The sequence below is a fragment of the Misgurnus anguillicaudatus genome, unplaced genomic scaffold (assembly GCF_027580225.2).
Source record: "Misgurnus anguillicaudatus unplaced genomic scaffold, ASM2758022v2 HiC_scaffold_33, whole genome shotgun sequence".
In the NCBI taxonomy this organism is placed as follows: domain Eukaryota; kingdom Metazoa; phylum Chordata; class Actinopteri; order Cypriniformes; family Cobitidae; genus Misgurnus; species Misgurnus anguillicaudatus.
The window spans coordinates 4,700,849-4,724,582 of record NW_027395283.1 but is presented as its reverse complement, the minus strand read 5'-3'; the positions used below and the strand labels follow the sequence as shown (position 1 = coordinate 4,724,582).

The 23,734-nt window shown below is 40.2% G+C and overlaps 1 protein-coding gene across 1 annotated transcript in view; it reads right to left on the bottom strand.

Annotated features, from left to right (window-relative positions):
• LOC141363182 (protein NLRC3-like) overlaps positions 1 to 23,734 on the bottom strand; it is a 77,047-nt gene that overhangs the window by 21,846 nt on the left and 31,467 nt on the right. Inside the window, exon 5 of the mRNA XM_073865774.1 lies at positions 19,044 to 19,217. Within this exon, the coding sequence (XP_073721875.1) occupies positions 19,044 to 19,217 (174 nt within the window). The remainder of the gene's footprint in view (positions 1 to 19,043; positions 19,218 to 23,734) is intronic.

The window sequence follows — 23,734 nt, the reverse complement described above, 5'->3', positions numbered from 1 at the left end:
TAGGGAAAAAAATGGCATCCACTAGTGATTAACCTCCAAGTCACGAGTCAAACGGTCCAACCCCCGTGTCTCTACGATGTTCTGATGCGGAGATATAAGGCTTTGTTTATTCGGTTGCTAGGGTTCTCAAATTTGGTTGCTAGGGGCGTGGCTTGGGAGTGGCCATTGATGTGCCCAATTGTTACACCCCTAGTCACAAGTAAAACGGTCCAACCCCCGTGTCTCTACGATGTTCTGATGCCGAGATATAACTGTTTGAATTTTATGTTGCTAGGGTGCTCAAAAGTGGTTGCTAGGGGCGTGGCTTAGTAAGTATTCAAGGATCCTGAGAGAGTGATTGGATGCCTGAGTAAAATGAGCCCACCCCCATGTCTCTGTGACACTGTGGTGCAAAGATATCCATCTAGGCATTTTATAATGGCAGTCTATGGGATAGGTTGCTAGGGTGCCCAAAATGGTTGCTAGGGTAACCTTACACCCCATTGTGGGGTACGTCCTGAAAGAGTCTAGCACCCTCTTCAAATGTTGTGACCCACATGTTTCTACGAAATCCTCGCTCGTACCTATGACCCGTCAAAGTTTTTCGCAATGTTAAGTCTATGGGATTTTCGCCCATTGACTTTTCATTGGGCATTTTTGGGCACCTCTTACACCCCAGAGGTACAACTTACAGCCCATTGTGATCCATGTTCTTACAGAGCCTACCACCCTCTTCAAATGTTGTAACCCACATGTTTCTACAAAATCCTCGAGCGGAGCTATGACTCGTCAAAGTTGGGCGCAATGTTAAGTCAATGGGATTTTTCGGGTGGTTTTTCGCCTCCCTTTCGGAAATCCTGCACCCGACCGCTTATAAAAGTCATAGCACACCTCTCCTCAATAAGCCGGTTGATTTGGGCCCGCTTTTATGGGACTACGGCAAAGCGTGCGGGACGAGTTACGCGCCGAAAAAACGTGCAGACATAAGAATAAGATATAATAATAAGTATGAGCAATAGTAATAGTGATGCCTTGCATAAATGCAAGCACCACTAACTAGATAGGTACATTTCCTGAAGAAAATGTGAGTGGTGCTTGCCATGGCAAAATTCTGGGTAACATATATGATTATACTCCAAGCCAAAAGTAAAACGATCCAACTCCCGTGTCTCTACGATGTTCTGATGCTGAGATATAAGGCTATGTTTATCCGGTTGCTAGGGTACTGTATTTGGTTGCTAGGGAAGAAATGGCCATCCACTAGTGATTACCCTCCGAGTCACGAGTCAAACGGTCCAACCACCATGTCTGTACAATGTTCTGATGCAGAGATATAAGGCTTTGTTTACTCTGTTGCTAGGGTACTGTATTTGGTTGCTAGGGAAAAATTGGCATCCACTAGTGATTACCCGCCGAGTCACAAGTCAAACGGTCCAACCCCCGTGTCTCTACGGTGTTCTGATGCGGAGATATAAGGCTTTGTTTACTCTGTTGCTAGGGTACTGTATTTGGTTGCTAGGGAAAAAATGGCCATCTACTAGTGATTACCCTCCGAGTCACGAGTCAAACGGTCCAACCCCCGTGTCTGCACAATGTTCTGATGCGGAGATATAAGGCTTTGTTTACTCTGTTGCTAGGGTACTGTATTTGGTTGCTAGGGAAAAAAATGGCATCCACTAGTGATTACCCTCTGAGTCACGAGTCAAACGGTCCAACCCCCGTGTCTCTACGATGTTCTGATGCGGAGATATAAGGCTTTGTTTACTCTGTTGCTAGGGTACTGTATTTGGTTGCTAGGGGAAAAAATTGCATCCACTAGTGATTACCCTCTGAGTCACGAGTCAAACGGTCCAACCCCCGTGTCTCTACGATGTTCTGATGCGGAGATATAAGGCTTTGTTTACTCTGTTGCTAGGGTACTGTATTTGGTTGCTAGGGAAAAAAATGGCATCCACTAGTGATTACCCTCTGAGTCACGAGTCAAACGGTCCAACCCCCGTGTCTCTACGATGTTCTGATGCGGAGATATAAGGCTTTGTTTACTCTGTTGCTAGGGTACTGTATTTGGTTGCTAGGGAAAAAATTGGCATCCACTAGTGATTACCCTCCGAGTCACGAGTCAAATGGTCCAACCCCCGTGTCTCTACGATGTTCTGATGCGGAGATATAAGGCTTTGTTTACTCTGTTGCTAGGGTACTGTATTTGGTTGCTAGGGGAAAAAATGGCATCCACTAGTGATTACCCTCCGAGTCACGAGTCAAACGGTCCAACCCCCGTGTCTCTACGATGTTCTGATGCGGAGATATAAGGCTTTGTTTACTCTGTTGCTAGGGTACTGTATTTGGTTGCTAGGGAAAAAAATGGCATCCACTAGTGATTACCCTCTGAATCACGAGTCAAACGGTCCAACCCCCGTGTCTCTACGATGTTCTGATGCGGAGATATAAGGCTTTGTTTACTCTGTTGCTAGGGTACTGTATTTGGTTGCTAGGGGAAAAAATGGCATCCACTAGTGATTGCCCTCCGAGTCACGAGTCAAACGGTCCAACCCCCGTGTCTCTACGATGTTCTGATGCGGAGATATAAGGCTTTGTTTACTCTGTTGCTAGGGTACTGTATTTGGTTGCTAGGGGAAAAAATTGCATCCACTAGTGATTACCCTCTGAGTCACGAGTCAAACGGTCCAACCCCCGTGTCTCTACGATGTTCTGATGCGGAGATATAAGGCTTTGTTTACTCTGTTGCTAGGGTACTGTATTTGGTTGCTAGGGGAAAAAATGGCATCCACTAGTGATTGCCCTCCGAGTCACGAGTCAAACGGTCCAACCCCCGTGTCTCTACGATGTTCTGCTGCGGAGATATAAGGCTTTGTTTACTCTGTTGCTAGGGTACTGTATTTGGTTGCTAGGGGAAAAAATGGCATCCACTAGTGATTACCCTCCGAGTCACGAGTCAAACGGTCCAACCCCCGTGTCTCTACGATGTTCTGATGCGGAGATATAAGGCTTTGTTTATTCGGTTGCTAGGGTGCTCTTATTTGGTTGCTAGGGGCGGGGCTTGGGAGTGGCCAATGATGTGACCAGTTGTTACACTCCGAGTCACAAGTAAAACGGTCCAACCCCCGTGTCTCTACGATGTTCTGATGCCGAGGTATAACTGTTTGAATTTTATGTTGCTAGGGTGCTTAAAAGTGGTTGCTAGGGGCGTGGCTTAATAGCTCTGGGACTATCCTGATAAATTGATTGGATGTCTGAGTAAAATGAGCCCACCCCAATGTCTCTATGACAGTGTGAAGCGAAGATATCCCGTCTGGGCATTTTATAATGGCAGTCTATGGGAGATGTTGCTAGGGTGCTCAAAAGTGATTGCTAGGGGCGTGGCTTAATAGCTCTGAAATGATCCTGAGAGACTGATTGGATGCCCGAGTAAAATGAGCCCACCCACTTATCTCTATGACACTGTAAAGCAAAGATATCCCATCTGGAATGGTTTTATTCCCTTATATGGGCGTGTTCCCTGCCCCATTATAAGTCAATGGGAAATTTCGGGGGCCTCTTACACCCCAGGGGTAAAACTTACACCCCAATGTTATGTATGTTGTTACAGAGCCTACCACCCTCTTCAAATGTTATAACCCACATGTTTCTACAAAATCCTTGAGCGGAGCTATGACCCGTCAAAGTTGGGCCCAATGTTAAGTCAATGGGATTTTTCGGGTGGTTTTTCGCCCCCCTTTCGGAAATCCTGCACCCGATCCCTTATAAAAGTCATAGCAGACGTGTCCTCAATAAGCCGGTCATTTTGAGCCCTGTTTCATTGGTCTACGACAAACCGTGTGGGACGAGTTACGCGCCGAAAAAGTGTCCAGATATAAGAATAAATAAATAAAGATATAAATAATAAGTATGAGCAATAGTAAAAGTGATGCCTTGCATAAATGCAAGCACCACTAATAACTAGATAGGTACATTTCCTGAAGAAAATGTGAAGTGGTGCTTGCCGTGGTAAATTTCGGGCGACAGTATATGATTATACTCCAAATCAAAAGTAAAAAGATCCAACTCCCGTGTCTCTACGATGTTCTGATGCGGAGATATAAGGCTTTGTTTACTCTGTTGCTAGGGTACTGTATTTGGTTGCTAGGGAAAAAATTGGCATCCCATAATGATTACACTCTGAGTCACTAGTCAAACGGTCCAACCCCCGTGTCTCTACGATGTTCTGATGCTGAGATATAAGGCTTTGTTTACTCTGTTGCTAGGGTACTGTATTTGGTTGCTAGGGAAAAATTTGGCATCCCATAATGATAACACTCTGAGTCACGAGTCAAACGGTCCAACCCCCGTGTCTCTACGATGTTCTGTTGCGGAGATATAAGGCTTTGTTTACTCTGTTGCTAGGGTACTGTATTTGGTTGCTAGGGAAAAAATTGGCATCCCATAATGATTACACTCCGAGTCACGAGTCAAAAGGTCCAACCCCCGTGTCTCTACGATGTTCTGATGCGGAGATATAACTGTTTGAAATTTATGTTGCTAGGGTGCTCAAAAGTGGTTGCTAGGGGCGTGGCTTAAAAGCTTTGGGAATATCCTGATAGACTGATTGGATGTCTGAGTAAAATGAGCCCACCCCCTTGTCTTTACGAAATTGTAAAGCAAAGATATCCCATCTGGAACTTTTTTATTCCCTTATATGGGCATGTTTCCTGCCCCATTATAAGTCAATGGGAAAATTCGGGTGCCTCTTTTACCCCAGGGGTACAACTTACACCCAATTGTGATCCATGTTCTTACAGAGTCTACCACCCTCTTCAAATAATGTAACCCACATGTTTCTACAAAAATCTCGCTCGTACCTATGACCCGTCAAAGTTTTTGCAATGTTAAGTCTATGGGATTTTCCCCCATTGACTTTTCATTGGGGCACTTTTGGGCGCCTCTTACACCCCAGGGGTACAACTTACACCCCAATGTGATGTATGTTCTTACAGAGTCTACCACTCTCTTCAAATGTTGTAACCCACATGTTTCTACAAAATCCTCGAGCGGAGCTATGACTCGTCAAAGTTGGGCGCAATGTTAAGTCAATGGGATTTTTCGGGTGGTTTTTCGCCCCCCTTTCGGAAATCCTGCACCCGATCGCTTATAAAAGTCATAGCACACCTCTCCTCAATAAGCCGGTCGATTTGAGCCCTCTTTCATGGGTCTACGACAAACCGTGCGGGACGAGTTAGGTGCCGAAAAAACGTGCAGATGTAAGAATAAAATATAATAATATCCCTGAGGAATAGTAATAGTGATGCTTTGCATAAATGCAAGCACCACTAATAACTAGATAGGTACATTTCCTGAAGAAAATGTGAAGTGGTGCTTGCCGTGGCAAAATTCTGGGGACCATATATGATTATACTCCAGGCCAAAAGTAAAACGATCCAACTCTCGTGTCTCTACGATGTTCTGATGCGAAGATATAAGGCTGTGTTTATCCGGTTGCTAGGGTACTGTATTTGGTTGCTAGGGAAAAAATTGCCATCCACTAGTGATTACCCTCCGAGTCACGGGTCAAACGGTCCAACCCCCGTGTCTCTACAATGTTCTGATGCGAAGATATAAGGCTTTGTTTACTCTGTTGCTAGGGTAATGTATTTGGTTGCTAGGGAAAAAATTGCCATCCCATAGTGATTACACTCTGAGTCACGAGTCAAACGGTCCAACCCCCGTGTCTTTACGATGTTCTGATGCGAAGATATAAGGCTTTGTTTACTCTGTTGCTAGGGTACTGTATTTGGTTGCTAGGGAAAAAATTGGCATCCACTGGTAATTACACTCCAAGTCACAAGTCAAATGGTCCAACCCCCGTGTCTCTACGATGTTCTGATGCGGAGATATAAGGCTTTGTTTACTCTGTTGCTAGGGTACTGTATTTGGTTGCTAGGGAAAAAATTGGCATCCACTAGTGATTACCCTCCAAGTCACGAGTCAAACTGTCCAACCCCCGTGTCTCTACAATGTTCTGATGCAGAGATATAAGGCTTTGTTTACTCTGTTGCTAGGGAGCTGTATTTGGTTGCTAGGGAAAAAAATGCCATCCCATAGTGATTACACTCTGAGTCACGAGTCAAACGGTCCAACCCCCGTGTCTTTACGATGTTCTGATGCGAAGATATAAGGCTTTGTTTACTCTGTTGCTAGGGTACTGTATTTGGTTGCTAGGGAAAAAATTGGCATCCACTGGTAATTACACTCCAAGTCACAAGTCAAACGGTCCAACCCCCGTGTCTCTACAATGTTCTGATGCAGAGATATAAGGCTTTGTTTACTCTGTTGCTAGGGAGCTGTATTTCGTTGCTAGGGAAAAAATTGGCATCCCATAATGATTACACTTTGAGTCACGAGTCAAACGGTCCAACCCCCGTGTCTCTACGATGTTCTGATGCGGAGATATAAGGCTTTGTTTACTCTGTTGCTAGGGTACTGTATTTGGTTGCTAGGGAAAAATTGGCATCCCATAATGATCATACTTAAAGCCACAAGTAAAACGGTCCAACCCCTGTGTCTTTACGATGTTCTGATGCGGAGATATAAGGCTTTGTTTATTCGGTTGCTAGGGTACTAAGTTTGGTTGCTAGGGAGAAAATTGGCATCCCATAATGATCATACTCCAAGCCACAAGTAAAACGGTCCAACCCCCGTGTCTCTACGATGTTCTGATGCGGAGATATAAGGCTTTGTTTATTCGGTTGCTAGGGTACTAAGTTTGGTTGCTAGGGAGAAAATTGGCATCCCATAATGATCATACTCCAAGCCACAAGTAAAACGGTCCAACCCCCGTGTCTCTACGATGTTCTGATGCGGAGATATAAGGCTTTGTTTATTCGGTTGCTAGGGTACTAAGTTTGGTTGCTAGGGAGAAAATTGGCATCCCATAATGATCATACTCCGAGTCACGAGTCAAACGGTCCAACCCCCGTGTCTCTACGATGTTCTTATGCGGAGATATAAGGGTTTGTTTACTCTGTTGCTAGGGTACTGTATTTGGTTGCTAGGGAAAAAATTGGCATCCACTAGTGATTACATGCCCAATCACGAGTAAAACGGTCCAACCCCCGTGTCTCTACGATGTTCTGATGCGGAGATATAAGGCTTTGTTTACTCTGTTGCTAGGGTACTGTATTTGGTTGCTAGGGAAAAATTTGCATCCCACAGTGATTACACGCCGAGTCACAAGTCAAACGGTCCAACCCCCGTGTCTCTACAATGTTCTGATGTCGAGATATAACTGTTTGAATTTTATGTTGCTAGGGTGCTCAAAAGTGGTTGCTAGGGGCGTGGCTTAATACCTATGTAAGGATCCTGAGAGACTGATAGAGACAGAGCGCAGCGCGTCACAACCTGAAAACCACGCCCACCGGGGGGGAAAGCAATCCAACAGTCTCCATTGACTTTGTATTGCAAAAGGCCGCCTCCTTGTCATTTCTGGCTTATAACAAAAAACTGAATAATGCCTAAAAGCTGCTTTGGGACAATATGTACAGCTAACAAGCCAAAGAACACAGAAATAAGTTTTTATAAGCTGTCGAGCCGTAAAACCCAGTCTTTAAGGAGAATAAAGTGGATCGCCGATTACGTTTCCCCCTATTGGACGCAGTTTTACTAATAGGAGTACTATGAAAAGTTGCCTGTTTCCATTTCTGTGTCTAAACGCTCGTTTTTTGAAGTCGACAGCTTATAAAAAATTATTTATTTATTTTTTTGGCGTGTTAGATGTACACCTTGTCACACAGCAGCTTTTAGGTATTATTCTGTTTTTAAGTTTAATCTGTAAATAAGTTTTTATAAGCTGTCGACCCCAAAAAACGAGCGTTTAAAGACACAAAAATGGATACAGGCAACTTTTCATAGTACTTCTATTAGTAGAACTGCGTCCACTAGGGGGAAACGTAGTCGGCGATCCACTTTATTCTCCTTAAAGGCTGGGTTTTACGGCTCGACAGCTTATAAAAACTTATTTCTGGGTTCTTTGGCTTGTTAGCTGTACATATTGTCACACAGCAGCTTTTAGGCATTATTCAGTTTTTTGTTATAAGCCAGAAATGACAAGGAGGCGGCTTCTCGCAATACAAACTCAATGGAGACGGTTGGATTGATTTCCCCCCCGGTGGGCGTGGTTTTCAAATTTGCATAACGGCGCTCTGTCTCTATTGGATGCCTGAGTAAAATGAGCCCACCCCCATGTCTCTATGACACTGTGGTGCAAAGATATCCATCTGGGCATTTTATAATGGCAGTCTATGGGAGATGTTGCTAGGGTGCCCAAAATTGTTGCTAGGGGCGTGGCTTAATAGCTCTGGGATGATTCTGAGAGAATGATTGGATGCCTGATTAAATTGAGCCCATCCACTTATCTCTACGACACTGTAAAGCAAAGATATCCCATCTGGAACTGTTTTATTCCCTTATATGGGCGTGTTCCCTGCCCCATTATAAGTCAATGGGAATTTTCGGGTGCCTCTTACACCCCAGGGGTACAACTTACACCCCAATGTCATGTATGTTCTTACAGAGTCTACCACCCTCTTCAAATTTAGTAACCCACATGTTTCTACAAAATCCTCAATCCTACCTATGACCCGTAAACATTTTTGCAATGGTAAGTCTATGGGATTTTGCCCCATTGACTTTTCATTGGGCATTTTTGGGCACCTCTTACACCCCAGGGGTACAACTTACACCCCATTGTGATCCATGTTCTTACAGAGCCTACCACCCTCTTCAAATGTTGTAACCCACATGTTTCTATAAAATCCTCGAGCGGAGCTATGACCTGTCAAAGTTGGGCGCAATGTTAAGTCAATGGGATTTTTCGGGTGTTTTTTCGCCCCCCTTTCGGAAATCCTGCACCCGATCGCTTATAAAAGTCATAGCACACCTCTCCTCAATAATCCGGTCGATTTGAGCCCACTTTTATGGGTCTACGACAAAACATGCGGGACGAGTTACGCGCCGAAATTTTGTGCAGACATAAGAAAATATAATAATAATATCCCTGAGCAATAGTAATAGTGATGCCTTGCATAAATGCAAGCACCACTAATAATTATTATAATAAGTATGAGCAATAATAATAGTGATGCCTTGCATAAATGCAAGCACCACTAACTAGATAGGTACATTTCCTGAAGAAAATGTGAAGTGGTGCTTGCCGTGGCAAAATTCTGCGGACAATATATGATTATACTCCAACCCAAAAGTAAAACGGTCCAACCCCCATGTCTCTACGGTGTTCTGATGCGGAGATATAAGGCTTTGTTTATTCCGTTGCTAGGGTACTGTATTTGGTTGCTAGGGAGAAAATTGGCATTCCATAGTGATTACACTCTGAGTCACGAGTTAAACGGTCCAACCCCCGTGTCTCTACTAGGTTCTGATGCGGAGATATAAGGCTTTGTTTACTCTGTTGCTAGGGTACTGTATTTGGTTGCTAGGGAAAAAAATGGCATCCACTAGTGATTACCCTCCGAGTCACGAGTCAAACGGTCCAAAACCCGTGTCTCTACGATGTTCTGATGCGGAGATATAAGGCTTTGTTTACTCTGTTGCTAGGGTACTGTATTTGGTTGCTAGGGAAAAAATTGGCATCCCATAATGATTACACTCTGAGTCACGAGTCAAACGGTCCAACCCCCGTGTCTCTACGATGTTCTGATGCGGAGATATAAGGCTTTGTTTACTCTGTTGCTAGGGAGCTGTATTTGGTTGCTAGGGAAAAATTGGCATCCCATAATGATAACACCCCGGGTCACAAGTAAAATGTTCCAACCCCCGTGTCTCTACGATGTTCGGATGCCGAGATATGACTGTTTGAATTTTATGTTGCTAGGGTGCTCAAAAGTGGTTGCTAGGGGCGTGGCTTAATACATATGTAAGGATCCTGAAAGACTGATTGGATGCCTGGGTAAAATGAGCCCACCCCCATGTCTCTATGACACTGTGCTGCAAAGATATCCATCTGGGCATTTTATAATGGCAGTCTATGGGAGATGTTGCTAGGGTGCCCAAAATGGTTGCTAGGGGCGTGGCTTAATAACTCTGGAATGATCCTGAGAGACTGATTGGATGCCTGAGTAAAATGAGCCCACCCCCTTGTCCCTTCGACACTTTACTGCGAAGATATCCCATCTGGAAATGTTTTATTCCCTTATATGGGCGTGTTTCCTGCCCCATTATAAGTCAATGGGAAATTTCGGGCTCCTTTTACACCCCAGGGGTACAACTTATACCCCATTGTGATGTATGTTCTTACAGAGTCTACCACCCTCTTCAAATAATGTAACCCACATGTTCCTACAAAATCCTCGAGCGGAGCTATGACCCGTCAAAGTTCGGCGCAATGTTAAGTCAATGGGAATTTTTGGGTGATTTTTCGTCCCCCTTTCGAAAATCCTGCACCAGATTGCTTATAAAAGTCATAGCACACCTCTCCTCAGTAAACCGGTCGATTTGAGCCCGCTTTCATGGGACTACGGCAAATCGTGCGGGACGAGTTACGCGCCGAAATTTTGTCCAGATATAAATATAATAATAATAATAAGTATGGGGAATAATAATAGTGATGCCTTGCATAAATGCAAGCACCACTAATAAGTATGAGCAATAGTAATAGTGATGCTTTGCATAAATGCAAGCACCACTAATAAGAATAATATCCCTGAGGAATAGTAATAGTGATGCCTTGCATAAATGCAAGCACCACTAATAACTAGATAGGTACATTTCCTGAAGAAAATGTGAAGTGGTGCTTGCCGTGGCAAATTTCTGGGGACAGTATATGATTATACTTCCAGTCACGAGTAAAACGATCCAAAGCCAGTGTCTCTATGATGTTCTGATGCGGAGATATAAGGTTTTGTTTACTCTGTTGCTAGGGTACTGTTTTTGGTTGCTAGGGAAAAAAAATGGCATCCCATAGTGATTACAAGCAGAGTCACAAGTCAAACGGTCCAACCCCTGTGTCTCTACGATGTTCTGATGCGGAGATATAAGGCTTTGTTTACTCTGTTGCTAAGGAACTGTATTTGGTTGCTAGGGAAAAAATTGGCATCCACTAGTGATTACACTCTGAGTCATGAGTCAAACGGTCCAGCCCCCGTGTCTCTACGATGTTCTGATGCTGAGATATAAGGCTTTGTTTTTACTCTGTTGCTAGGGTACTGTATTTGGTTGCTAGGGAAAAAATGGCATCCCATAGTGATTAGACTCTGAGTCACGAGTCAAACGGTCCAACCCCAATGTCTCTACGATGTTCTGATGCGGAGATATAAGGTTTTGTTTCCTCTGTTGCTAGGGTACTGTATTTGGTTGCTAGGGGAAAAAATGGCATCCCATAGTGATTACACTCCGAGTCATGAGTCAAACGGTCCAAACCCCGTGTCTCTACGATGTTCTGATGCGGAGATATAAGGCTTTGTTTACTCTGTTGCTAGGGTACTGTATTTGGTTGCTATGGAAAAAAATGGCATCCCATAGTGATTACCCGCCGAGTCACGAGTCAAACGGTCCAACCCCCGTGTCTCTACGATGTTTTGATGCAGAGATATAAGGCTTTGTTTACTCTGTTGCTAGGGTACTGTATTTGGTTGCTAGGGGAAAAAACGGCACCCCATAGTGATTACACGTCGAGTCACGAGTCAAACGGTCCAACCCCCGTGTCTCTACGATGTTCTGATGCTGAGATATAACTGTTTGAATTTTATGTTGCTAGGGTGCTCAAAAGTGGTTGCTAGGGGCGTGGCTTAATACATATGTAAGGATCCTGAGAGACTGATTGGATGCCTGAGTAAAATGAGCCCACCCCCATGTCTCTATGACACTGTGGTGCAAAGATATCCATCTGGGCATTTTATAATGCCAGTCTATGGGAGATGTTGCTAGGGTGCCCAAAATTGTTGCTAGGGGTGTGGCTTAATAGCTCTGGGATGATCCTGAGGGACTGATTGGATGCCCGAGTGAAATGAGCCCACCCTTTTATCTCTACGACATTGTAAAGCAAAGATATCCCATCTGGAACTGTTTTATTCCCTTATATGGGCATGTTTCCTGCCCCATTATAAGTCAATGGGAATTTTCGGGTGCCTCTTACACCCCAGGGGTACAACTTACACCCCAATGTCATGTATGTTCTTACAGAGCCTACCACCCTCTTCAAATAATGTAACCCACATGTTTCTACAACATCCTCAAGCGGAGATATGACTCGTCAAAGTTGGGCGCAATGTTAAGTCAATGGGATTTTTCGGGTGGTTTTTCGCCCCCCTTTCGAAAATCCTGCACCCGATCCCTTATAAAAGTCATAGCAGACGTGTCCTTAATAAGCTGGTCATTTTGAGCCCTGTTTCATTGGTCTACGACAAACCGTGTGGGACGAGTTACGCGCCGAAAAAGTGTCCAGATATAAGAATAAATAAAGATATAAATAATAAGTAGGGATGTCCCGATCAGGTTTTTTTGCCCTCGAGTCCGAGTCCGAGTCATTTGATTTTGAGTATCTGCCGATACCGAGTCCCGATCCGATACTTCCATAATACATAAAAAAGAATAAAGAAGAGCGAAAAACAGAACCAGGATGTTCCTTATGTCATGCCGCACGCGTTGCTGTTTCTGTGTGGAGTCAAAAGAGTCTAACTCTGTGCCAGCGCATAATTATAGATGTGTTAAAAAATAATTAGAATATTTATGGTATATATACAGGGGTTAAATTGGGATTTGTTTTGTGGGGATGCTCTGTTGGGAGGGAGGGTTCGAGGGGTAGCATGTTTAATCCTGATGACAGCAAAGCCACTGGTGTGTTTCAATGACATTTTGTACCTCTGATAGGATTTTATAAGTTTCAGTTTTAAAGCTGTGCCACATGTTGACCCAAACTTTAAAACCTGAACTTTAAATTATGCAAATCTATGAGTCTGACACCCTATATGCATTTGTTGCACATGTCATCATTATGCACAATTGATCAAACTTAGAAGGAAGTTATAAGACTTAACCTCCTTGACTAATTCTAGGCATAAGATAGGCTACCCAAAAAGACTCAATTAACAAGAAAAACAACATACTGATTCAGCAATATGTCTTATAAAATAGACATAGAGATTCCCTAAGCTGGTCAGCAGTTAGTTAAAAAATACCTATAGTTAGGTCGTAATTAATTTGTATAATCAAAATACATTATTTTATTAAACTATACAATCAGTTGTATCCAGTTATCTAGTTAACATATTGTAATGAGATGAGTGACATGGCTATACATACTTTAATACTTTGTTTCTAGACTTCTATTAAGTTTTTTCGACGTGGGCACCATTCTTACCTCTCTCTCTATCTCTCATCTCTCCAGTATCCTGCGCGAATGCGCGTTCTTGAGGTTCTGAGTGAGACGCGGAGCTGCGTCTGAGCACATGGTGACAAAACGATCAACGCGTCGTTTAAATGAGCGGTAAAAACGCGGTTTTGTCGTGGGTTCCTTGCACGCACGAGTGTGAAGCTTATGAATGAAAACACGTCAATAGGCTTGCTCGACTTCATGCGGGGCCGCAACAATCGACAGCCGGGTGACGTCAAACTACCGCGCGAGTGATCCGCGAAATCATACGGAGGAGTTTGCTTTTAAATCGCTCTCGCGGAACTTTGACGTCATCCGGCTGCCGGTTCTTGTGACGCCGCATGAAGTCGAACAAGCCTATTTTCTTCTTGTCAGTTCACACGAACCAGCGCAGCGCGTACACTGGCGCGGAGCAGAGCGAGACCTTGATGGATTTTAAACCCTGCATATGTATCCGAGTCTTGATCGGGAGGTGACGTCCGATTCCGATCGAGTCCGAAATCACGTGATCGGGGCCGATTTCCGATCATGTGATCGGATCGGGACATCCCTAATAATAAGTATGAGCAATAGTAATAGTGATGCCTTGCATAAATGCAAGCACCACTAATAAGTATGAGGAATAGTAATAGTGATGCCTTGCATAAATGCAAGCACCACTAATAAGTATGAGGAATAGTAATAGTGATGCCTTGCATAAATGCAAGCACCACTAATAATAAGTATGAGGAATAGTAATAGTGATGCCTTGCATAAATGCAAGCACCACTAATAAAATAATAAGTATGAGCAATAGTAATAGTGATGCTTTGCATAAATGCAAGCACCACTAATAATAAGTATGACGAATAGTAATAGTGATGCCTTGCATAAATGCAAGCACCACTAATAATAATAAGTTTAACTACAATAACAGTATGTTGGCTTTGTCAAGCCAACATAATAATATCCCTGAGCAATAGTAATAGTGATGCCTTGCATAAATGCAAGCACCACTAAAAAGTTTAAGTGCAACAACAGTATGTTGGCTTTCTCAAGCCAACATAATAAGTTTAAGTGCAACAACAGTATGTTGGCTTTCTCAAGCCAACATAATAATAATATCCCTGAGCAATAGTAATAGTGATGCTTTGCATAAATGCAAGCACCACTAATAATAATAAGTTTAGAATGAAGAACAGTATGTTGGCTTTTTCAAGCCAACATAATTACTGCCCCCTTTCCAAATAGGATAAATATCTAGACCATTTCTTTAAAAAAAAAATGTAAATTATCCATCTGTCCGTAAGACATTTTTCCAGAGCAGCCACTCTACCCAGTTCTGCTACCCATTCTTGAAAGGAAGGGGCCTCCTCTGACTTCCAACTCCTAAGAATAATTTGTCTGCCAATCATTAAACTGGTTTGTACCCAGTTTCTTATGGGCTTGTCTCTTATATCAATGTCTGTCAACACACCTAATATAAACAACTGAGGACATAGTGAAACCTGAGTCTCCAAAACCCTGCCAATATATTTATGTACCCTTTTCCAGAAAACCTGAATTTTTGTACAGGTCCAGAGGGCATGAGTTAAGTCTCCATCCTCAGTAGGGATGCACCGATCCGATATTCTGGATCGGTATCGGGGCCGATCCGGCCTTTTTTGCTGGATTGGATATCGGACTAACAGGACCGATCCAATTCCGATACAGCACGTTACCCATGGTTGTCACTGACAAGCGATTAAAACGACAAAATATTATAAAAGCACCATAAACGTTTTTATGCACTTTAATCAAAGTCATCTTACACTCAATAGCTTCATGTGAAAGAACAACCGCACATTTAAAGATATTAATGTTCACAGAAACACTGTAAGTTAACTTACTTGCAAACTAAGTTAATCCACTGATGAGAAGCGGACGGATGAAAACGCGTCATTCAACACACGCACACACACAATAACTGTAACGTTAGGCTTTATTAAAGATCTGATTTTATAAAGTCTCAGTAAGCTGTTGGATGGATGCAATTCACTATGTGCTGAGCACACGATGCATCTAATCTCTTTGTTTTAATAGTTATGAACGTAACTTTCCATTGCGGAGCGAGGATTCCCATGTGAGGATGCTTCTAGAGCATCAATGCTGCACCCAGGAAGCACAGTATTGCGCACTCAATATGATTTAGGCGCATCAATCCTGCACCTGAAATGTGCATAAAAGGTCCGGTTAAGTGCATAATTCCCAAAATAACCATCTGCACACTAAAGCTTTTTTACTGTGACTTTTTGAAAATATATTTAGCATACTTATTTGATCAAACGTGCCAATTTTATTTTCTCCTAAACACTGCCATGGTTAATAATTACTAATGTTCTTGTAACTTGTAAATCATTTAAAATTATTGGTTTTTACTTTTAAATTATAATTATATAATTATATTATGCTAGATTTAGCAGAAAGCACTATACTCATTTATATATAGTGTGCGTGTGTCTGTGTGTGTGTCTGTGTGTAATTTAAATTGCTCAAGAAAAATACAGTAGTATCGGATCGGCAGGTATCGGAATCGGCCGATACTCAGAATTCAGGTATCGGAATTGGATCGGAGATGGAAAAAGTGGTATCGGTGCATCCCTAATCCTCAGTCTTACATCTCCAGGCAGCAATATGGTGTGCCTTTTAACCCAAGCCTAAACAATCTGGAAGGGGTCCAATAAAAACGATGCACTATCTTAAACTGTATGAGACGTATTCTTGCATCCCTAGATGCAGTTTTAACATTTTTTAAAACTCTACAACACTCCTCCTCATCAAGTGTTAAATTTAAATCTCTTTCCCATACTTTCTTAAGAGCTGATAACCATCACCCAGATTTTGAATCAGCCAGGAGTAGTATGTTGATACTTCATGGCCTTTTCCATATGTTGACATTACTATACAGTGAATATCTGCTGGCTTAGGAAGCTGTGTACTGGAACCGAAAATAGTACAAAGTAAATGCCGTAGCTGTAAATATCGAAAAAACTGAGATCTAGATAGACCATACTGCTGGCATAAATGTTCAAATGACTTCAAACTATCGTTTTCATAGAGGTCCCTTAACATAATCACTCCTTTCATAATCCATTCCTTCCATAGAAAGGGGACTTTATTAATACACAGTTTATGATTCAACCATATACTCGAACATATTATAACAGTCACAAGCCTGTTATAGGGTAAGTTTTCCTCCTCACCACTAGGGGTACTAGAGGGCAACGTGTGGGGATATAACTCATGTAAAAAGGTAGAGGGAGAGGTGTATCAGAAAAAGGCTGAAGCCTGGCTTGGCCATAAAAATGTGGAGTCATGGTTGAGAAACATTTGTTTGATGCTCAACTTTAAAGACTCTTTTGTGCTGGAGGAGCATAGTCTATGAGAAGAACTATGTAAATGGATTGGGACTGTTCTTTTGTACCAGAGGATATACTGGACATTATTGGACCCACAGATAAGACTTTATTATTCTTACTTGCATCACCCATGGACATTGATTGCTTGAACTTTATATACATTTATATGGTGTGTTTTTTTTTTGAAGTGAATATATGTGATGGAAGGTTAAACTTAATTGATTGGTGTGAATGTGTTTTCTTGCTATATAAACTACAAAGATTTTGCATTTAATCAAAGTCTTTAGTGTGTGTTTATACTTTGTTAAATTGACTATGTTAATGCAGTAGGTTTCCTTTATAAAAAATTGTATTACTGTTTTTGGGTTTAGTTAAATCAAGAATGGTTATAATATATTAAGGTACGGATCAGAGCTACGCAAACGGGAAATCCTTATCCAAACTGTATGCAAATGCGAAATAATAGGATGTTTTTCGCCTCGCTATCCAATTTAATGGACAGACTCTGCAATAATGAAATCAAAGGGAAGACAGATTGTTCTATTGTATACCAAGGGGGAGCATAATAATAAAATAAAAAGCATGATAATAAAATAAAACATTAGGCAGGCCTAAACCACCTTTCTCAACAGGTCTCTGCAGCTTGTTAAAATGCATCCGAGGGCGCTTAACCATTCCAAATGAAAATCTTTCATCCTGAATGCGCATCACTCCAAAATGGCGGCGCTACCGGAAGGTAGTTTATAAAGTTAATAACATATTAAATATGGATATTTCTACAACAACACCGCACGGATTACCCACAGAAGACCTTTGTTTATCATCCTGGAGCCGTTTGGATTTAATTTGTGAAGGATGGACGCACTTTTTTGGACTTGAAGGTCGTGGACTATTGCTGGACCCCGCAACATTACATTTAATGAACAGAAATATCTAAAATATTTTCTAAAATATCCGAAAATGTGTTTGTCTGAAAAACGATGGACATATGCAACTCGGACAGCTTGGGGGTGAGTAAATCATGGGTTTAATATCGTTTTTGGCCAAACTATCCCTTTAAGACGCCATCTATATGATTTTTTCCTCTCTATATAAGGCTTCAAGTCTAAGAATACCCAAGCATGGTCCGAAATTAAAATATTTCCAATGTTGCATTCAATTACAGAAGAAATAAGTGTTTTTGATAAAAGAAAAAAATCAATTCTAGAAAAATTTTTATGTGCATGCGAAAAAAAGTTTAATCCCTTCCAACTGGATTCAGAAGTCTCCAGATATCTATGAGACAGAGAGAATGACACATCCTAAGTAATGACAATTTCGCTTTTGATGTGTTAAACACTTTTGGGCTATTATGATCTAAAAGTGGATCCATTACCATTACCATCATCAATAATAGGCGCATAAATATTGGCCAATAATAAATTCTTCCCCTGTATTTCGGCCCAAACCATAATTACTCTTCCAGACTTGTCTTTCATTTGATTAACATATCTAAATTGTAAATGCTTTTTTATTAATATTATAACTCCCTCACTATTACTTGATCCTTCACTGCAAAACATATAACCCCCGAAAGCCCTTCCCAATTTTTCAGCTTCATGCAAAGCAAGATGTGTCTCTTGAAGAAATACAATATCCAGTTTGTTACGCTTGAGAGAAGTCACCACCTTCTTTCTTTTAATAGGGTGCCCCAACCCATTTACATTCGACGTAGAAAAAGACAATTCACCTAAGTCAACGAGTGGCATTCTTGAATTGAAAGAAAAACATATGTAGCCAAGGTCCCCTTCTCTAAACCATATTCGAGCAATAGTGTAACTGCAAGACCCCATTCAACCCACAAAGAAACAAAAACAGATTGCGCTTCGATATAAACATAGCGCATTAATGTTTTAACAAAAACCCATCCCACATTAGTCCAATGGTCCATGACTCATTCAAGAGAAGTTCCGCGACATTTCGCTACTCAAAATGAAGAAAAAAAAATCAAAAAGAATCAAGGCCGATGAAATTTAACAGCAGAAAAAAAAGCTTTCGACAGTTACATATTAAACTTATATTTAGCTTAACCTTCCTATTATGTTGTTTTTGGGGGCGTGTTAGAGTGAGATTTTGTTAGGTGGTCCTCAGAAAAAAATTGGAAGATAAAGTGGTCCTTGGGCTGAAAAAGTTTGAGAAAAACTGGTTTAAAGGATACACAGCCTATAACAGCAGCAGATCAATTTACATTTATTTCTAATATTTATATTCTAGGATTTAAATGACACTGCATGAGTTTACGTTAAACATTTATTTAAATGAGCTCTACTCACCCTACTGTCTGTAGTTTATAATGTGGATCATCTTTTAGATCAGAGATCAGCTTCACTCCTGAATCTGTGAGATTATTATAAGACAGATCCAGATGTGTAAGGTGTGATGGGTTTGATCTCAGAGCTGAAGTCAGAGCAATACAACCTTCATCTGTGATATTACACCTCCACAACCTGTAGAGAACAGAGATTTTATGTGAATGATGCAAAACTACAAAGTTTGTTTACAAATCTCTAACCTCCATCTCTTCATGTAATGTTCCTCTTTCAATCCCTCAGTAACTGAAACACTGTGTGTTTAAATGTCAAATAAATCCATCACACTGCTGACTATTAGTGTTAGATGTCCTAAACCACATGAACATTTCTTCATAAATCTGTATTGAGTTCATGTCTCACACTTGTAATTCTCATCAGGTATTTGATGTAAAAATCTTCCTCTATTACAGGAGGAATATCAGCTGAAGATAACATAACTCTGATCTTACATTTAAAGATGTTACAGTGTTTAAAGATCAATTTCACTCAATCTATAAAAACATTATTAATGTGTGTGTCAGTGTCAATGATGGATCAATGTTTTTAATCATCTTTATAAAAACAACACGACGAGGAGAAAAACTCTTCATACACAATAATATCAGCAAAGATTTCATCAAAGAAACACCAAACTACATTTTCTGACATTTTAACAGAGGAGTTTTGTTGCACGTTGCAAGGTTATTTTCGTAAACGAAAACTAAAACAAAGACTAAACTATTAGCTAAAACATTTTCGTTAACTGAAATAAAATGTAAAATTCATAATAAACTAAAAGAAACTAGCAACATTTATTAAAAAACTAAGTGAAATAAAATAATAATTATCAAAAATAAGTATTAGTTTTCGTAATTAATAAGCTCTAATCAAGTGGCGGAAAATCTGATGTGGTTTAGTTTAAAACCAAACAGGACCCCTAATCGCCTATGTCACTGTGACGTCACCGCTCTAGCTGGAGGCAAAACATAAGGAAGAACTCATAACAACATAGACAGGGAAGACGGGGCATGTGTATGGGTCGGCCTGGGGATGGATTTTGGGGCCCTGGGCCCCGCAGCACCTCACCTTGATAGCTTGTTGTAACATGACAGTGGTGGGGATCTAACCTATGCCATAGCCATGAGGGGGGTCAGAGGCAGTTTTATAACACCTTATTATTAATATCTGTATTAATATTATCATTAATATATCATTATTAATATCCTTATCAAATATTATCATGATTACTATTATTAATATTATTATTACTATTATCATATATTATAACTACTATTATCATTACTACTATTGGATGTATCAATATTACTATTATTTTGATTATTTATTTATTTTTTTAAATATTATTATTGTTATTATCTCTACTATTATTTATAATCCTCTTCCTGATCCTCCCTCTAAGTCCAGATGAAATTTGTATATTTATTAATTAATTTGTTTATTATTTCTATTACTACTATCTGCCATTTCATATTAATAGATTTTTCATTATTATTAATATTGATACTATTATTATTATTATTATTATTATTATTGCTATTATCACTTTCCTTATCCATTTTGTTTATTTATTTATTTATTTACTCCTAATTATGTCTGTTATACTTCTGCTCCTTTATTCAACAATTTCAACTGTCATATCTATTATAGTTACACACACACACACACACACACACACACACACACACACACACACACACACACACTACTGGCTGTTATGTTATGTGTTTTGTTGGTCTTTGTACTTGTATTTTTTTTTTCTCTGTAAATATTGTATTTTTCTGTTTGCAAAAAAAAAAAAAAAAAAAAAAAAGGAAGAACTCATAGCAGGCGCGCTAAAACTTTGAGGTTTTGACTTTAAAATGTTGTCTTGTTGTGTTTTTGGCTGCCAAAATAGAAGGAACACCACTTTCGGTTCAAAACTAAAGTTTTACCAGATCCCGGCAGACATTCCGTCACAGAAATAACATTAAAGAAGACAATTGAATGGACAGAGACGATCATAATGCTTGTGTTTGCAGTGCACACTTCATATCAGGTAAAATAATCTATGCATATGTACTGATGTGTTGGTTTTATCTAGTACAAATCAGTAAGTTTCTGTTTTATAGGTGATAAGTCAACCTTCAGCGCACTAGCTAACTTAAATGTTAGACAAACATACAGCGATAGATGTGTGTGCCATCCTTTGAATGATCTCCTAAAATAATCCACATTGCTAATCATAGTGAGCCCAGCGATAGGTTACATTACACAATAAGCCTTGAAAAAATTCCCCAAACCACCCGAAAGTAGTTCATATGTTGTCTAGGAAATATCAAAACCTGGTTAAAATGTTTTCAATGATACAAGAACTAACTCAACTGTTACAGAGTTAATTTACAAAAATAGCTGTCACAGTCCCGCAGAGTCAGTGACTGTACATATTCGGACAGTTCCGAACATTCTTCTGCATCCACGCGGAGACGTTGCAAAGTTTACAAACTTAGTGGTCTTTACCTGTAGATGGCGCTTTATGCATGTGAGGTCAGCTGAGACTGACAGCAACATCAGTTAACTGATAAATACTTTATGTCAGACAGTAGCTGCTGTTAGCTGCTAAACTATAATTACTAAAACTATAACTGAAACTAAATAAAATAAAACTAAATAGAAATGTGTTTGCAAAATAAAAACTAAACTAAAACTAACAAAACCATTCATGAAACTAACTAAAACTAAACTTAAATATAAAACAAAATTGAAAACGATATTAAAATAAAACGAATTTAAAGGAGCGGTGAATCAAATACTCAATTTTAACTTGATAATTTGTTATATAAGAGGTCAGCATACTTAAATGAACATCCTGCCAGTTTCAGAACTGAAAACGTCTGTGCTACTGAAATCTAACAGTTTTTGGCACCAAGCCAGTTTTACACCAGAGTGTGGAATTTGGAAAAGTATGACGTCAAAGTAGAATTGAAGGACCTCCCATAGCCAAATACAACCACCACTTTTGTAGCCCCGCCCACAGCTTCGCGTGACACACGTGTGTCTCAACAAGTAAACATGTCTTTAAAGATTGATAAATGTAACCAAAATGACTTTTAAATAATTTTTTTTCTGAGAGACTTTTATTTTGACGCGGTGATCGGTTATGATACCATGGAAACGCATTTTCGGTTGTGGAAGAACCGCGTGGGAACAACACAGAAGCTAAATACTTTAATTCGGAGGCTTGGAACATAACATTAGGATCAATGCATGGATAAAGTTTGCTTTTGAAGAAGTTCCAGCTCGTGTGGGGAGCGTTTGTTAACGTTGTGGACATGGATTCATTTGTAAAGAAGTCGATGCTGGATTTGCAGAGAGACTGTGATTAAAAGCACCACTTATATTGGATCTGACAACAATGACACAGCAGTATACACAGTAAGACATTTTACTTTATTTAAGTTACTGCGTTTCACTATTGCTTTGTTAAAAGAGATTGATTGATATGTCCTGTTGTAACATCCTTGTCTAAACACGTTTGTTTGACTGTTTTAATTTACTAAAAACATTAAACGATTAATAAAGGTACAACACTTAACAATACGACTGTAATTTAAAGGTAGAAATATACAATGGTAGTGATAAGGAAGGATTTATCAGCCGCAGTTTAGATTCTGATGCCCGTTTACTGTGTTGTATACGGTAATTTAGGCTAGTTGCGTTTGAAAGGTCAAACACTCAACAAAGCTTATTTTTTATCATATAACTGTGGTATTTAACATTACGTGAATGTAAAAGCAACCTCACAAGCACAATAGAAATATACAAAGTTATTGATAAGGATTTATCAGCCGCAGTTTAGATTCTGATGCGCGCTTACTGTGTTTTATACGGTAATTTAGTCACGTCGAGTTTTGTTTCTACTTTAATATACGTATTGTCATTTATGTGTATCATCTTTAGCACCCAGAATCTTTTGTGGCTCAAACATATTTGTGTTCGGCTGCTATTTTTATCACATTAATGTTTTTAAAACATTTCCCCACGTGTAATGACGGGGGAATGAAGCTGTCCAATCATAGCAGTGGGCGTTTACATCCAGGTCTTCAGTGCGGCCCACCCCTTCAAACGAACCATTGCTCCACAGAGCCACTAATCGATGTTACAAAATAGCCTATTACTTATTGCTTTTGATGTTTTTGAATGTAAAAACCACACGAACATCATAAGTAGACATCAGACAACAGTATAAAACAATAAAATCAACAAATTCACCGCCCCTTTAAAAAAGCAAAACTATAATAACCTTGGCATGTTGTGAAGTAAATTGAAATGAATCATAACTAATTATAACTAACATGTCTTTTCCTTACAGGTTTGAACATTTGTACTGTATGCTTTTGACAACAAAATGTGTTGAAATAGAGAAAGTAAAAGTTGTATGTATTGAATACTGTAAGACTTTACAATAAGGTTTTGATTGAATACATGATCTTATTTCCTCAAGTGTTTGTGTTCATAATGGACAAGATGTTGTGTGACTCTTGAGTGTTTGTCTTCTGTGGACACCAGGTGAGGATAAATGTCTTGTGTGTGTTGTCTATAGACTGTTGTGTAAGATGCAAATTATCCAACCTTTATAAGCCAAATAATACACCTAATTTTATATGTCATTCTTT